The sequence below is a fragment of the Sylvia atricapilla genome, chromosome 5 (genome assembly GCF_009819655.1).
Source record: "Sylvia atricapilla isolate bSylAtr1 chromosome 5, bSylAtr1.pri, whole genome shotgun sequence".
NCBI lineage: Eukaryota > Metazoa > Chordata > Aves > Passeriformes > Sylviidae > Sylvia > Sylvia atricapilla.
Window position 1 is genome coordinate 11,276,544 of NC_089144.1, and position 16,006 is coordinate 11,292,549.

General features: G+C 40.3%; 1 protein-coding gene across 1 annotated transcript in view; it reads left to right on the forward strand.

Annotated features, from left to right (window-relative positions):
• RELN (reelin) overlaps positions 1-16,006 on the forward strand; it is a 287,001-nt gene that overhangs the window by 161,179 nt on the left and 109,816 nt on the right. The window contains exons 12-13 of the mRNA XM_066319238.1: positions 1,363-1,603; positions 14,443-14,588. Coding sequence (XP_066175335.1) covers positions 1,363-1,603; positions 14,443-14,588 — 387 coding nt within the window. The remainder of the gene's footprint in view (positions 1-1,362; positions 1,604-14,442; positions 14,589-16,006) is intronic.

Consider the following 16,006-nt stretch of genomic DNA (forward strand, 5'->3'; position numbering starts at 1 on the left):
AAAAGAGGACTTCCTCTGTTTTCTGCTATACAAGCAAGCTGTTGGTGCCCTTTATCCCTAAAAGCCCTGGATTGTCTCTGACAAACTATTCACCCGTCAAAGCATCACTACCAAGGCAGATAGAACGTTGACTAGCTAACATCTTGCAAACCTCAGTTTTGTAGCTCCTTGCAGCCTGAGGTTTGAATATAGCTAATTCCCTTTCTGGGTGGGTGTTGAGGTTTAGGCCCACACAGATGCTCTCTCACTGCCCCACCAGCAGGACTGAGGAGAGAACAGGGGTGGTAAAAGGCAGAGAGCTCCTGGGTTGAGATAAAGACACTTTAATAGGGAAAGCAAAAGCAGTGCAGACAAGCAAAGCAAGGAATTAATTCACTGCTTCCCCTGGGCAGGCAGGAGCTCAGCCATTTCCAGGAGAGCAGGGCCCCATCACATGAGATGTTGGCTTGGGGAGACAAACACCATCACTCCAAAGATCCCCCCTTCCTCCTTCTGCCCCCACTTTGTAGACTGAGCATGGTGTCCCATGGTCTGAAATATCCCTTTGGTCAGTTGGAATCACCTTGTCCCAGCCTCCCATGCATCCCCCACTGCTTTGGTGTGAACCTCAATCCTTTCACAGCTCTGAGGACAGCTCTCTGAAGAAGAGCTCAAGGCCCTAATCATTGCCTAATAGTAATGCTCCAGGTCTGACTTTCCACCCCTCATTCTCCATTTTCAGCAGCAAGAGAGAGGACAAATGGATTCTTTTGTGTTGTCCTTGAAGTAGAACATGAAAAGAAAGACAACCTGACCATCCCCATCCATAGAATTATCCTGACAGCAGGGGTGTGGGATTGGAAGGACATGTTTGTCAGAGCTTTCCTAGCTTTTCTCTCCAACCATTCTGCTCCATCCAAATCCTAAGAGACTAAGACATCAGAAGTCAGCAGGTTCTTTTGATGAAGAAAAAAAAAATCAAATTTTGTGAGACCCGTTCTTGTAATGAGCTTCCTTAACATTTTCTTTGGCCCATACCTGCAAAATACCTGACAATATCCAGTTACCATCTGTGACCAGCACTGAGCATGGACGTGGTCCTGCTGTATCCTCCTGCTCTCCAAACATCTGCAGTTATCTGTTGTTTATTTCCTGAGCTTGCACTCTCTTAGAAGCCAGGCTACCTGTTTGGGCTGGATGTACACTGCCTGGCACAGTGGGACTCTGCCTCAGGGCAGGTATTTTCTGATCTCCATAGAAGTTTTATCAGCATACAAGGGATGTCAGCACAACCGTGTCACGCCTAGCAAATGTGTTAATTGAGGGCAAAGTGTTCCTGACTATGGCTTAACATTTATCTAATTCCCTTTCATTGTTTTTCAGTGCCCCTTCCAACATCAGCACAATCATCCACATCTTGTACCTTCCTGAAGATGCTAAAGGAGAGAACGTCCATTTTCAGTGGAAACAGGATTATGTTCAGGCTGGTGATGTGTATGAAGCCTGCTGGGCATTGGACAATGTCCTGATCATAAATGCCGCTCACAGAAAAGTTGTGTTAGAAGATAATCTGGATCCTGTGGATACTGGCAACTGGCTTTTCTTTCCTGGAGCCACAGTTAAGGTTAGTCTAATTTTCCATGGCTTAATGTTATTGTTATTCTTTTAAGTAGAAGAAGAGAGTAACATCTAACCAAACTGTGATCACAAGGGTGATCAGGTAACTCCATCTGCTTCTAGCTTTGGGTTCTTTTTGGCTTTGTTTTCTATCCCAGTGGCTCTCTAAAACAATGCAACTTTTCTGCTGTGACCAAAACCAAATGGCAGTTTATACTGCCATGTCAAAGATCAAGTAACAAAAAATGGAAAGCAGCTTCTTTTTACCAAAACAGTGCAATATTTTTGAAACAAATTCAAATTCTTTCTGTTAGATATTTTAAATACCTGCTTTTTAACTTGGTCTTGTTCAGCTACAGCTACTCCCTTCACAAATCATCACAAAAAAAAAAAGGTTTCCCATTTTTTTCTGCCTGTGAGTATCTCATCTTCTTTGCAGCATGCATTTGGGTAGTGGCTGCTCCTTAAGATTCTCTTTTCCAGTATGATCCTGTTGTGATATGTGAGATACAGCAAGATCAAGATCCATCCTACCTTGAGAGAAACTCTAAGGAGGCCAAAAAGATCTCTGTGCGCAGAGTACCTTCACAGCAGAGTTGTTCAATATTTGGAAAACAGCTGGATTCTTGCTGTCTATGTTTCAAAGCAGCCAGAAGTTCAAGAGCTAGTGCCTTTCTGGTTTCATCCTATTTTCATTCAGAAAAGCTTTGACAAAGTTTTGATGTCAGAGTTCATTTACGATGTTGTTAATGGTTTTGGCAATTGCACAGGAAACAGATGTCGAATACTGAGGGCAGTAAGAGTTTGGTTTTGGCCTCATCCTTTTCCCACAGAACCTGATACAAATGGCTTCAGATTATTAGTTTAGGAAATAAATATTCCCACTGATCTACTAATCATAGTGCCGTCTTATTAACTGGTTTTTTTACTTCAGCAAGTACTTTGATATATTGGTAAAGTTTTTACACAACATTTTAGAATCAAATAATGTTCTGAGTATTTAATAAATTATTTTGTGATTGGTTAACACTTGTTGTTTTGTCAGTCTTATCTCTGGATTTTGAAATCCAGACCACATGTATGAAGGTGTGAAAGAAAAGAAAGGATTAGTGTACCATAGGCACTGTTACTTTTCACAGTTGTCCAAGCCTAAACACTGCTTTGCTCTTTCTGAAACATCTAAACTTCAGCAAATAAGCTTCTTTTTTGCTGCTGTTTATAATTTTTTTTTGTTTGGTTGGGGAAGTTATTTAGGGGTTTGTTTAGTTAAACTCAGCTATTTGTAAACACAATTAGGTGTTTATGAAAGATGGAGGGTCTAAACCTGGAGATCATTGAGCACTGAGAATTTCTAGACAGAAATCCCATCAAGTTTAAACATCATGAGTGAGGTGTCACCAACTTGCCATTCCCCCAAGCTCATCTTATATTTTAGGTACAAGTGAAATGTGCAAATGCCTGTCCAGCTGACAGAGGTCCAGCTGACCTCTGACTGTGTGTAGCCACCTACACCAGTATGAGGCTGTGTGTAAGACTGCGGTGTAGCCACACTGGATTAAGGCTATGTGTGAGGCAGGCCTTTAATTCTTCATGGGACCCTGAATTGTGTCTGTATTGTCACCAGAACACTCCTTCACTCAGTTAATTTTTAGCTCTTGCTGCAGTCTTCCTCAGATTTTCAGGAACAATCTTGCCAAATATAATTTGAACAGATTTTGCAATGTGAATTTCATGTTATGTCAAAAGTAAGACTATAAATTGGGTCAAGATTTACATCAGATCAGCATAAAACCTGTCGTAGTATTCTAACACCAAGAACAAATTTTTGACAATTATTTTTTTGTTTTTCATGTTTGGAATATTATATTAAAATTAACAAAATCTTTTATTATTTTCTTTAAAACACTTTGCTCTAATCTCAGCTCATCACAAACATAATATTTTGTATAAAAAGAAATGTATGAATCCTGATAGATTGTGCTAATGACATTAAATATGGCATAGAGATTTCTCTATCATACCCAAAAGGCTATAGGAGATTTCTCTATCATACCCAAAACCACTGTCATACAGAATAATATTTGAGAAATCCTAACAATGTTACAGGAGTAGCTTCCATCACAGATAATTCTAGTTCCCTTTTTCTACAATTCTTTTTGCTTCCCAGACAACAAGAACTTGCTAAATAGTCCTGATCTTTGTTCACAAAGTCTGTATAGCAATTTAATTTTTTTCTTTACATTTTTACTAAGGGATCAGCAAATTGTGGTCTCATAGCTGTTTGTAGCTTCCTCACAAGGGGAGCAGAGGGGCAGGCACTGATCTCCTCTCTGGTGACCAGTGATAAGGTCTGAGGGAATGACATGAAGCTGTGTCAGGGGAGGTTTAGGCTGGCTATGAGGAAAAGGTTCTTACCCAGAGATGAAGTTTGGGCACTGGAACAGGCTCCCCAGGGCAGTGGTCACAGCACCAGCCTGACAGAGTTCAAAAGGAGCATTTGGACAATGCTCTCAGGCATGTGGTGTGACTCTTGGGTTGTCCTGGGCAGGCCAAGAGTTGGACTTTGATAGTCCCAGTGAGTACTTTCCAATTCAGGATATTCTTTGATTTTATGAAGTTTCATTTCTATATCATGCTAACTTTTTAACTCTCATCTATGTGTTTAAAGTTCCCATACTCATTATCACAATGCTGAGCATCATTCCAATCTCTTTTCTCTGATACCCAAGCGTGCCTGTGCCATACAAGTTTCAATTCATATCCTCTCATCCTTTCTCAATTAATATTTTAGAAAAAATAGGTTTAAAAATATTTCTTGAGGATCTAACATGTACGAGTAGGCCATTAGACCACCCTCTGTCCTTGACAGCAAAAGACAGCAGAGTTTGCATCCACCTAGGCAGATGCTCTCCTCCCAGAGGAATGGTGTCCTCCTTGTGCCTACTGAGTCCCTGGCTCATCTTTGGGGGTACATCCCTTGAAGACAGCATCACTGGAGTGGAGAGTATGACTGGGAAATTTACAACAACGTGTTCACTCCAGTTTGGTAGATTTGGCTGCTGTATTCTCAGTCAACATTGTGGGAACTTTCCTGTGCCCAGCTTGGGAAGCAGTTTCTCCTCCTCTCACAGTCTGCTCGAGCTTGGCCCCCCAGGGATTTCCTTACATTTCTTGTTGCCCTCAGGAGCAGTTGCTTCTCGTTTGAAAGCACATGGCTGGTTGCAGACGCAGCTGGACCTGGCCACTGAAATAGGATGCAAGCTGAGACATAAGCCTTTGAGCTTGTGTGTTTTGGTTCCAAAGAAGACAGCAAAAGGCAAGAGAGGTGCTGTTAGCAAGGCCAAGCAACCCTTAGGAGATTAATTGGATCCACTGGAACGTGTTTATCTGCGTCGGACTATGTGGAAGGGTGTTGAACAGGATAAATTCCTGACTGGGTTTCCATATTTCCAGTGACAGCTCTGACCATGAGCACGCCCTCACAACTGAGCACGTTAGCCTCTGGGGGTTGAGGCTGCTGAAATGCATGGAAGAATGCTGTGCTTCTGTCAATAATGCTCCTTGGATCTCTACTCCTATGGAAAAGAAAAGAGATATCAGTTTTCAGTGGGCACTTCTTATGTATTGTATATTTGACCAGAAATTTCTGAGCTTTGAGGTACAACATTTGCAAATTCTTTGGTTTTCTCTGATTGCCCTAGCCCAAAATGGGTTGCGCAAGCTCTAAAGCTAATTTTGAGAAGGGAGAGAACCTCAGTAGTCTTAGAGTTTATGTTTCTGCAGTGCTTTGATTACACAAAAATAACATTGAGACCAAACCACCTGTCTCTGGGATGTTTCCACTTTGGGAAAGAGCAGTAGGGATCACTACAGACACCAGAGTGACAATGTATTTGGTCACAGTGTGTTAACCCAGTGTTACCATCTTTGAGAAGAGTCAAGTTGAAGAATTGCTGTCTCACAGTGGTTGCAGCCATTCTTCATTTGGGGGCTGGAGGTTGCCATTCAGCTGGACAGCTTGGTTTGTTTGGTCTGCAGGCTTTAGGGACTACAGCTGAGGCTGTTTGTGCTGAGCTCTGTGTGTGCAGCCTGGCATGGGATGGAGCAATGGGGGCAGGTGTTTGCCAGCCTCACTGAGCAGGTTGGGTTTAGGACTGGGGAATGGTAACTCATCCATTTTATTTACTACTGTGGGCATGACCAATAAACCCTGAAAATATTCCAATCCCAGTATCCTGATTCAGTAAGCCCTTTAAATAACAGGTGATCACATTCAGCTTGTTTTCATTTCCCAGACATGCATGCCATTGTGGCAGAAGAGAAAGCTGCATAAGAAAAGAGTGGGAGAACTAAACATTCACATTCAGAAAAATACGCTGAAAATATGTGTAAAACACTGTGACCTTTTACCACACCCTGAGCAGAGCCAGGGCTATGCACATCCTAGATCTGCAAGTCCTTCCTGAACCTGTGTTGTTGTGTGTTGCTGAGCAGAGAAGACATGCACACAGGCCTGGGAATTTGGCAAAAAAGAAAGGCTGATTAAGCTATTTGATCCTCCCTCGTTCCAGAGTAGATTTCCAAATATCTGAATACTCTGTTAATTAATAGAACAGCTTCGGATTGTCTTCTTCTAAAACAAACATCCTGATCCATATATATCTTTTGGATTTGTTTGTGCTAAAATGAACAAGATTTTTTTTTCCTTTTCTTTTGCTTTTAAATTTTTCTTTAAGAGGTGTTCAGGTATCCATTTTCTGAATCAGTTCAGTTGTATTTGTTTGAAGGACAAGATACATATTCTATGTATGCCATTGTGAAAATGGCAGACTGAAATTGCTATTTGACCTTATATTAATATATAATAATAATTTATAATTTTAATTTGACCTTACATTGGTCAAAATTACAAAGATGTAGATTCTTCTGACAAGATTCCTTTGTTTTTTGAGTAAGATACAACAAGGCAGTATTTGGTCTGTGGGCCAAACCCAGCCTTCTAGCCAGCTGCTTTACCTCACAGGAGCTCTTATCCACCCCATCTTCCTGGGAAGAGACAGGCAGACTTCCTGCTGCACATCATCTGAGAGACATTCCTGCTTCTCTGTGGGTAGAAGGAGGAGTGTGAGAGGGGAGGAGAGTTGAAGAAAGCAGTGCAGAGTGCACAAAACCTGTCGACTGGCTTCCCTTTAGATTGTGGCCATTCTGAGCTGTGCCCATGAGGAGGCATTTGAAAGGGCTGGATCTAGCCCATGGATGGAATTGCTCTTGCTTTTTTTTCCCTTTTTTTTGCTAATAATCACACTTGTAATTAAAATAATAATACTTGGTTACAATGCTTAGGAGTTCATTAGAACTGACAGGTAGTTGGCTGTAGTGCTGAGAGTCATTTGGGCAGCTGAGAATTGATGTGAGGCAGCAATGCTGAACCTACACCTTTGTCCATGCCAGTTCCCTGTGGCTTGGAAGTGTTGGGAGGGACAGCAGGGAGCCAGCATTAGCTCTGAGCTGGTGTCAAAGCACAAGGGGTCTTTCCTGCGTCCTAGAAGGAAAGAATTTGATCTTCACAGGTCACTGTGAGATGCACATCAATAAAAACAACATGAATTCACCCATTAGATGCCAAAGAGCAGAAACAACTTTGCTTGATTCTTTCTCACTCTGATTTTACAGTGCTGTAAATGCACACGCCGTTGCTTTCAGAAGAGCAGATGATGCTCAGGGCAGAGTGCTCCAAACATCAGTCGTTCCTGGAAGCATGGAGGGATAGTTCAGATCGTGCCAGTTAAATGACTCATTAAGGAAACCGGAGTGGTCAGTGTTGTACAAACATCATGAAATGTCATTGAAAACTAAGAACCATACGAGTCATACGAATCACTCATAAACAAGTGCAGTGTTTTGAGCCTTAGCCTTTGAATAACAGTCTATAATCGGAAATGATGAGTGAAAACACACTTCATAAAGTGTTTCTTGCTACATCACAGGACAAGTTTCATCCTATTGTTTTGTAAAGGGAAAGTGCACTATAACCCTCTGTGCTCCTGGCCTGCTTGTGCAGCCAAGGGTTTTGTTCTGTAGCCTACACTGAATGACGTAAAAATGTAGCACGTGGGAAAGAGTAAAGCTCTGTTTTTCTCATGGGAAGGTATTCTAATCCCATTGTGTTCTTTCCTTTGGTTAAAAACGGGATTTCAGGCCAGGAGCATTAACAGCCAAATCCGCAGAATTTAGAATTTGAAGTTGTCCCTAAATTCTGTCACCACACCTTTGCTGACGGGGACATTGAATACAAAGAATGATTTTATCAGGACTTAACCTATCCTTGTACCTGCTATCATGTCAAAATTTTAAATTTTTAAAACCTGCATGACTCATTTCCAGAAAGACACAATAACTAATTTATAGTTCCATTGACAATGCTGCTTCAATTAATTTTCTTCATCTTTTTTCTTGTTCCTCTGCTTCTCATATCTCATCTGTTTGCATTGCCTAGATTTTAATTAAAAAACCTCTCCTCTCTAAGGAGCAATCTGAAGTGGCAAAAATAATCACTTAAAATATTACAGTCATTAAAAAATTGGCTGCGGTCAAAGCCACGCATTTTCAATTTGCCGACAAATGATATTTTCGTTTCTTTTTAAAGTGCATTTTGTATTTGAATAGCAAACGCCAGCCAGCCTGGCTATCAGAGATGCTCCTCCAGCTGGGTGGGCTGCGTGACAACTTCTTAATGGGGGAAATTGATGGCCCTCTGCTTGTGTAGAGGTGAAGGCATACTGGGCAGATTTCTTTCCATCTGCTGTCAGCCCTTTGCAAGCTGGCACTGCCCAAATGCCCAACACATTCATTCCAATGCAAGAAATGTCGCCAAAAAATAAATTGTGAGGCTACAGCTGTCTGAAAGAATCATCAGGGCCATTAGGCCCAGGGGAGATAATATGAAGAGGAGCATCAGTGTTTGTCACTGATAAAAAGCTAATTAAATGATGGTAAAGATGACTGTGAGTGCTTTAAAGGCATAGAGGTGAACAACATTTCCATGGGAGTGCAGGAATGAACCTCAGGAAGATGATATGCAAGACCTCAGCCAAAAATCTGTTACACTGAGGAATTTCACACTAGTGTTTCCTGTTGATGCTTTGCCGAATGGCACAGTTGTATCATTTAGTTGCCCTCTGTTCCACTCTCCAAGTAAAGAAATCCCATGCTGTAAAGCCAAGAGGTATTTATTGATTCACAAGTTTGACTTGAACAACTGGGACAGAAGCTGGCTTGGATGAACTTTAGTGCGTCTGTTTACATTCCTAATATTTGTCTTTTGAGTTTCTAAAAATCTTCAAGTCTGTGTCCTTAGCTGCAACTGTGACAGAGGCTGATCTGGTTGAGGCTTGTGCTGCTTCCCATTGCAGGATGAACTGGAGATCTCCAGATCCTCCTAGCCAAGAGGTCACACTGAAGGTAGCTGATGTCTCCTTGCATGGTGCTTGCACACAAGTCTTTAAAATATGGAGATTGTTCAGACATGTTACATAGTGTAGGAGCCCAGATCTCACCTGGGGCCCATAAGGCATTTGGATGTAACAGAAAGTTGGTCATTATTTAGTTATGAAACCTTAAAGACGCCCAGTTGTAAAGTGCCTGCTTCACCAAATCTGATTTCTGCTCTTGTTGAGCAGTGGTTTAGACCAGCAACAGTTTAAACAATCCTGCATCTCATATGATCAAGAGGCTTTCCTAAAAGAACCTAAAATCTAAGAAATGTGGTGGAGGATAAGGAGTGTGACAGGCTCCTGACAAAAGTTTGATTTTACAACCATGCATTTGTCTCTCTCCCATTAACTAATGTCTTCATAATGTGTTGTAGAAATCTCATATGAATTAGTAAGTCTTGCTTGGTCTTACAGACAATTTGGCCAAGAACTGTACTGATAAACTGGAAATATTCATAGGCAACAGCAATTTTAGAGTGAAAATGTATTTTTTGTAATTATAGTACCAATGTAGCATCAAAGAGCCCTGATCAAAGAATGCACCATTGCTGCCTGTCCAGACACAAACCAAAAAGATAGCCTGTGTCCCAGGATACTGCCAACCAATTATAACACAGGGAATCAGCTGGGAATGAGGACATGTGGGAGTAAAAGGAAATGCTGCAGGAGGGGAGAATGCTCATCCTGGTCATCAGTGCACTCTTCTCTGTAATCATTGATAAGGCTTGGTGAAGAGAGCACTAAGGAGGTGTCTGAAGGAAATCATGAGGGAATTTGACAAGAGCAGTGGGCAGAATGGGCAAGGGCATGCAAGTTTGGTTGTCTCACCAGCACACTTGGTGACAAGCATTGACAGTCAAGGAAAAGTGGCCCACGAGATGGGGCATATGGGAAATGGTGAGATAAGTGAGGATGAGCTATGCAGGGCTTTGAAAATGGGGAAAAGCAGTGATGCCATAACTATCCAGTAGACAAACTTCAGAAATACAGCAAATTCAGAGTGAAGATTAGATTGAAAGTAAATCCAAGAATGCTGAGATTCAGGAATACATCCAGCCAATTTTAATTTTGCCCTATTCTTGCAGAGCAATAGCTTAACAATTACAGCTGGTTAATAAGGTAGTGCCAGATCAAATTAAACTATTTGTTGGTTTTTAGTTTTTGTTTTTTTTTTTTTCTCTTGGGATCACCACAGTCCCTGAACAGAACCTGGCTTCTTTCCATTTGGCAATAGGCAGGGGTTGTTTATTTAGGAATACAACAGTTTACTTATGGCAGGGTGATAGTCCCATTCCAGTTGCAAACAATGGGAAACAGCTACTGTTGTGAAGTGGCTTCATTCAAGTGCCTGTGTCTTCTGTTCTATTATGTATGTGATCTGGGAGTAAACTTTGTTTAATGGTGTTTATCAGATCTGTCAAAGAATTTATTCTCTAAATTAGCTTTTCCTTACAAATTAGTTAACATTTCAGTGTTGTCATTTGCACAAGGACACACTAAATCTTCCACATACATTTAATCCCATGTAAACAAAATTGAACAGTGCTTTAGTTCCGGACCTACTGATGCTTCCATGGTAACAAGGACAAATATCATTCAAATTGCTTTCATTTAGCCCTTTTAGTAACAATTTTTAAATAGCAAGTTAATTTCCTCTTATTTTATATATTTTTTAAATATTAATTAAAATTAAACAGAGAACAGATTTAATCTAGAATTCATAAAAGAGGACCCTACAACTATATAATCCACAGGATTTCCAGTTTAGGGAGAACTTAATCCAGGTAGTTTTAAAACTCATTATGTGTCCATTCCACATTTTTTTACCTCTTGAGACTAACAAAATAAATACTTGTGAAATTCAGTCCTTAATACTGGAAGTATGTAGACTTCCACCACAAGTATAAAGCCTTTAGTTTGGGAAAGAAATAACATAGTATGTAAATGTCACTTAAGGGATTTTTTCTAAAAACTTGAATTTAAATCTTGGGTTGAACTCAAGAGAAAATGACTCTGATGGTTTCAATTCTGTCTTTAATCTCTTCAAGCCCTACTGTAAACCCACAAAATTATCCAAGACATTCAGCAGCCTCCTAGATGCTGAACAAGACTGACAGGGTAGCTGGGGGCAATGCTGGTGAGAGACCATCTCCTGCAGAGCTTCTTTTGCTCCTGGAAAATTTGGCTGAGTGCCCTTTGAGGTTTTTCTTCCCTCAACAGCCCATTGGGTAAAAAAAAAAAAAAAAAAAAAGAAGCAGTAAAAGCAGTGACAGATAGTGACTGCTTTGAAAAGTAACAGAAAAAAACCTGAGGGTGTTGGCTGCACAGGCAAGGTAAATGTGGCAGGTGGGAGAGAATAAGATCATGAGTAGAGGAGCCCTGGCCCTTGGTTGGGCAGCTCAACTCATGGAGCTCATCCACATCTGCTTCTCCCATGGGCAGGTGTCCCAGGTCCCAGAGGGTGGCACTGGGGCAAAACTGGACAAGAAAATGGTGGCACTCCCTCAGAATTTCTTTAAAAGCCATACCTGTGTTTTGAGCATATTTCTCTTTCTCACTCTTTTTAAAGGTCATCAAGGTCATAAGCTTCTGTTACACATTTCATAGGTACTTAGAATAACGGGGGAGTTAAACCTCACTCTGAACTTCTCTTCTGCGTAGCTGTTTCACAGGAGCCAAAGCTGACAGGAGCAGATTGTGATTTGAGCCATACGTTGTGTGGTTCATTAACACATAAAATATGCATAAAATACATATTCATAGATACTATGGAGCTGTGTATAAATGCATAAATATAGCTTTATAAAACTAATTAAATAAATTATGATTCTGAGCTTTCATAAAGGGTTGATCATACACCACTGTATAAATAATTATTTATACCCTCTTACCAAATTGCCCATTTATTTATCTTGACAACCTAAATGAAAACTCCATTCAATAAATATTCTGCTAGAAAGCAGAAGGATGTGCAAATATTAAAAGATAATGGGGTTGTATCTGGTTTGTGTTTATTTTAATAGATGGTTTTCATCAGGCAAGAGATTACTAATTACAAACCCACTATCAAATGAATACTTACATATAACTTAGGACCTGAGATATAAGCTGGACTTACAGAGGATTTTCCAATGCATGTATGCAATTCTAATATCTAGCTCAGTAGGATCTATTTATCTGTTTGTTTCCTAAGATGAAAGATTACGTATAATTTTGAATAAAGTTTTAGCCTGAATATTTATTTTTAGTGTATTTGACTGCCTGCAGATAATAAGAATTTTGTGGCAGACTGATTAACAGATAAAGGATACGTTATTTGTGTTAGGCAAATGAACAAAATTCTGAAAATCAAGAGGCACAACAAACAAATTATTCTTAAAATTCTGACTTTAGCGATACCAATGAGTGTGGCGGTTAAAATCAGTAAACAAAAGCAATTTCTCAGTCTGTTATAAATAGCTGCATAGTACAACTGCTGCTTTTCAAAGAGAAGATTTAAAACTGTCTCATTAATTTCTGTGACTTATAATATATTTGATGTGTAAATTATTCTGCCTTTTCAGTGGCATGTATGGTGTACTTTGTGTATGCTGCATTAACAGACCAAGGAGAAAGGAGACTTGTGACAAAATCTATTTAATTTCTGTGATAAATTATCAACACTTCAGGATCTTTCTATTGCTTTGACCTTTCTTTGGAAAAAAAAAAACCCCACTTTAACAGCAATTTGTTTATTTTAGCAGTTGAAACAGTCTTTACATTTTTACAATGTGTTATATTTTTATGTGATATTTAGCCTGTGTTAATAAACATAGAGCTGTTGTCATTCAAGTGTAGACCAGGAAGCCTTTATACAAAAATCAGACTTCAAGTACTCATAGTTTTTTCAAACAATGTGTAGGCACCTGCAGAAATATAAAAATTACTTTCCTCTATATAAATTAATTGCTGAGGTATTGACAACCGTACTTGAAAATCATCAATAAAAGAATTTCAATTTTGTCACTTTATTGCATTGAAAAATAGTGTTATAGAATATGACAAAATGTGTTACTTTTTACTTTGCTTGTGAAAACCCGTAGACAAAGATGTACTGAGCAGTTTTCATTTCTTGCCCCACCTTTCTCTTTGTTAAAAATCTAATTATTTCCTTATGTGACACTACCATGACCTTTTTAAGTGCAGAATATGTGATTGTCATATTTTCCCTTGGTGCATTATGAAGGGATTCAGAGACAAGAGGGCACTGCATAGATGATACTGAAAAGGTCAATGCAATTTGGCTTTATTGTATCTCTTTTTTAAATACCAAAATGTTTTAAGAATGCAGAATTATCCTAATTAATAATTACTTAATTCAGCCTCCAATTTTAGGAAGAGCAAGATCACACACACGCATGAATTAAAGAAGTGTTTGAGAGAATTATTAATTTTATCAGTATTTTTTGTAATAGGAACAATTCAAAATCTGTGAAGTGCTCAATTTGCATTAAGGTAGATCTTTGGAAGCTTCTAGTACCTGTTTCTGCCTCACAGATTCGGCAGACTGTCATTTTATCAGACACACAAGAAAGTAAAAAGTAGGATGGGAGAAAGAAGTAAATTTATACTATAACCTCGTTGTGCACCTCACAGGCAGCTTCTTTCAATACTCTTGGAGAGTTGTGGTGGTCTTGGTGAGTTTGGGGAGACACAAGGCATCACCATTTGATGTTGCTGAGGAAGTGTGTGCAGAAATGCAGTAAGAAAAGCAGACACACTGGGTTTGGGAGCAGCCGCAGGACCCCTGGGATTGCTCTATCACAAGAGCTCATTGCCTCTAGAGAGATTTTTTATGCAATTTGGACTAAATATGGCAAACACAGCCTTTTCACTCATACACTTGAGGCCCAAACTACTGTATGGCAATGCATAGCAATTTCACACACAAGTATCTCTTCTGGCAAAAATTCAAACACAAAGATCTGACATGTTTCACAGCACAAACCTCTTCCGCCTACAAAATCCCCATAGCAATATTTGATATACTACTGAAGTTATTTGCAGACACAGTTGTGTGTGGGCCAGACATAAGGGTGATACTTTAAAACAGAGCTAAACACCATGACTTTTCAATGCAAACACGCTTTTACCATGGTCTGTAGTGGGTTTGTAGGGAAGCAGATACAAGATTAGGAGACAGTAATTGTTGGGGCGGGAGGAGAAAGATACAAGATGACCATCTGGTTTTTATTTAGTTTCAGGCATCAGTGAGTCCTTAGCTGAAGTGCAGCTCGCACTGAGAGCTGACAATGTGTGAACACTGTACAAACCAAACATAACCTCAGCTTCCATGTGCTCCTTCTGCCCACAGCACAGCTGCCAGTCCGATGGGAACTCCATCTACTTCCATGGCACAGAGGGCAGCGAGTTAAATTTCGCCACCACCCGGGATGTGGACCTCTCCATTGAGGATGCCCAGGAGCAGTGGGCAGAAGAGTTTGAGAACCAGCCCAAAGGGTGAGTGTCTCAACCCCAGCAGGGCCCTGCACAGAGGAGCAGCAGCACTCCAGGGATGAGGAAACAGGATAAACAGAGAATTGCATTTTATCTTTGCTGTGTAGTCAGAGAAGATTGTGACTAGGGATAAACAGCAATACTGTAAATAGCACATGATTACAGGTTTTAGGAAGGAACAAGTCCAGGAAGTCCAGGAGGAATAGTTTGTCTCTGGACCATGAAAAAAAGTTGTGTTTGTGACTTATGTAGACATTCTAAAGAAACTTATGATGGTGGTCTGATTTTTTAATTTACACCAGAATGTTGTTAACAAGCTCATATCCGTACGAAATTGAATTCCTTGAGAAATTCATCCCCTCTGGATCACTGCTGCAAGCCTCATTTCACTGAAAGAGAGCTCCTGCTTCTGCAGGTGCCTGTAGGTGCTGGAGGAGGAAGAGGAGGAGAAGATGGAGGCAGGAAAGCTGAAGCAGCAGTCCATTCTCATCTAGCAGCACCAAGAGCATAGCCATACTTGCTGGGCAAGAGCTCAGGGTCTGGCTGATCATTTAGTATTTCTATTTTGAATATATACTTTGTGATTCAAAGAGGCCCTGTAAAGGCATATCCAGCAGTGACTGCTGCAGGGACACAGAAAATAAACAAAACTGTCTAGGACAACAGTATTACTACTCTTACCAAAATATGACTAAGCTTTAAAAATGTTTCCTGAAAAAGAAGCTTCATTTTATATACCTCATCGTATAAATTCTGACAAAAAGAAAATAGCCTCAATAGGATCTTGATTCTTTTCTATTAAATCATTAGTCGCTGTAACCCCAGGGCAATAAGAAACATACACTTCTAATTTATGGGTCTCCACTGACTGTTGATTTTTAACCTACAAAGTACTTCACATCATTAGCAACTGATTCAAATGCTGCCTATGCTGCACTGAAAGTAAAGAGCACCTTTTAAGAAATACATGCTAATATGTCCTGTGGACACGTGGTATATTTGGGGTTTACAGAAAAAATACTCACTGTGAACTCTGTCCCAGTTCAAATAATCAGCCAATGGCAGCAGGTGCTGCTTCAGACAAAGGGAAGAAAATGAGCTCGTGTGTGTTGTGTTCTGTGACCATGTGGGACACCTTTGAGATGTGCTCTCCATCGTTTTTCCATCCTGAAAAACCAGAATGGGAGTGCTATCTGTGGGCATCTTCCCTGTCTGTAGATCTTGTCTCTACACAACTGGTTAAATGTTTAGTTAAGGTAAGTTGGGCAATTTGCAGCCTGGGTTAGCCAATATACAGTTTCTTCTGAATTAGGAAAATGACACTTTCCCCATCACGTGCTGCCTAGGTCCCACTGCAGGCAGCAAGGGAAAGTGCAGCCCTCCTTCAGTTCTGTCATTCTGTGTCCCAGCAACCAGGTCCT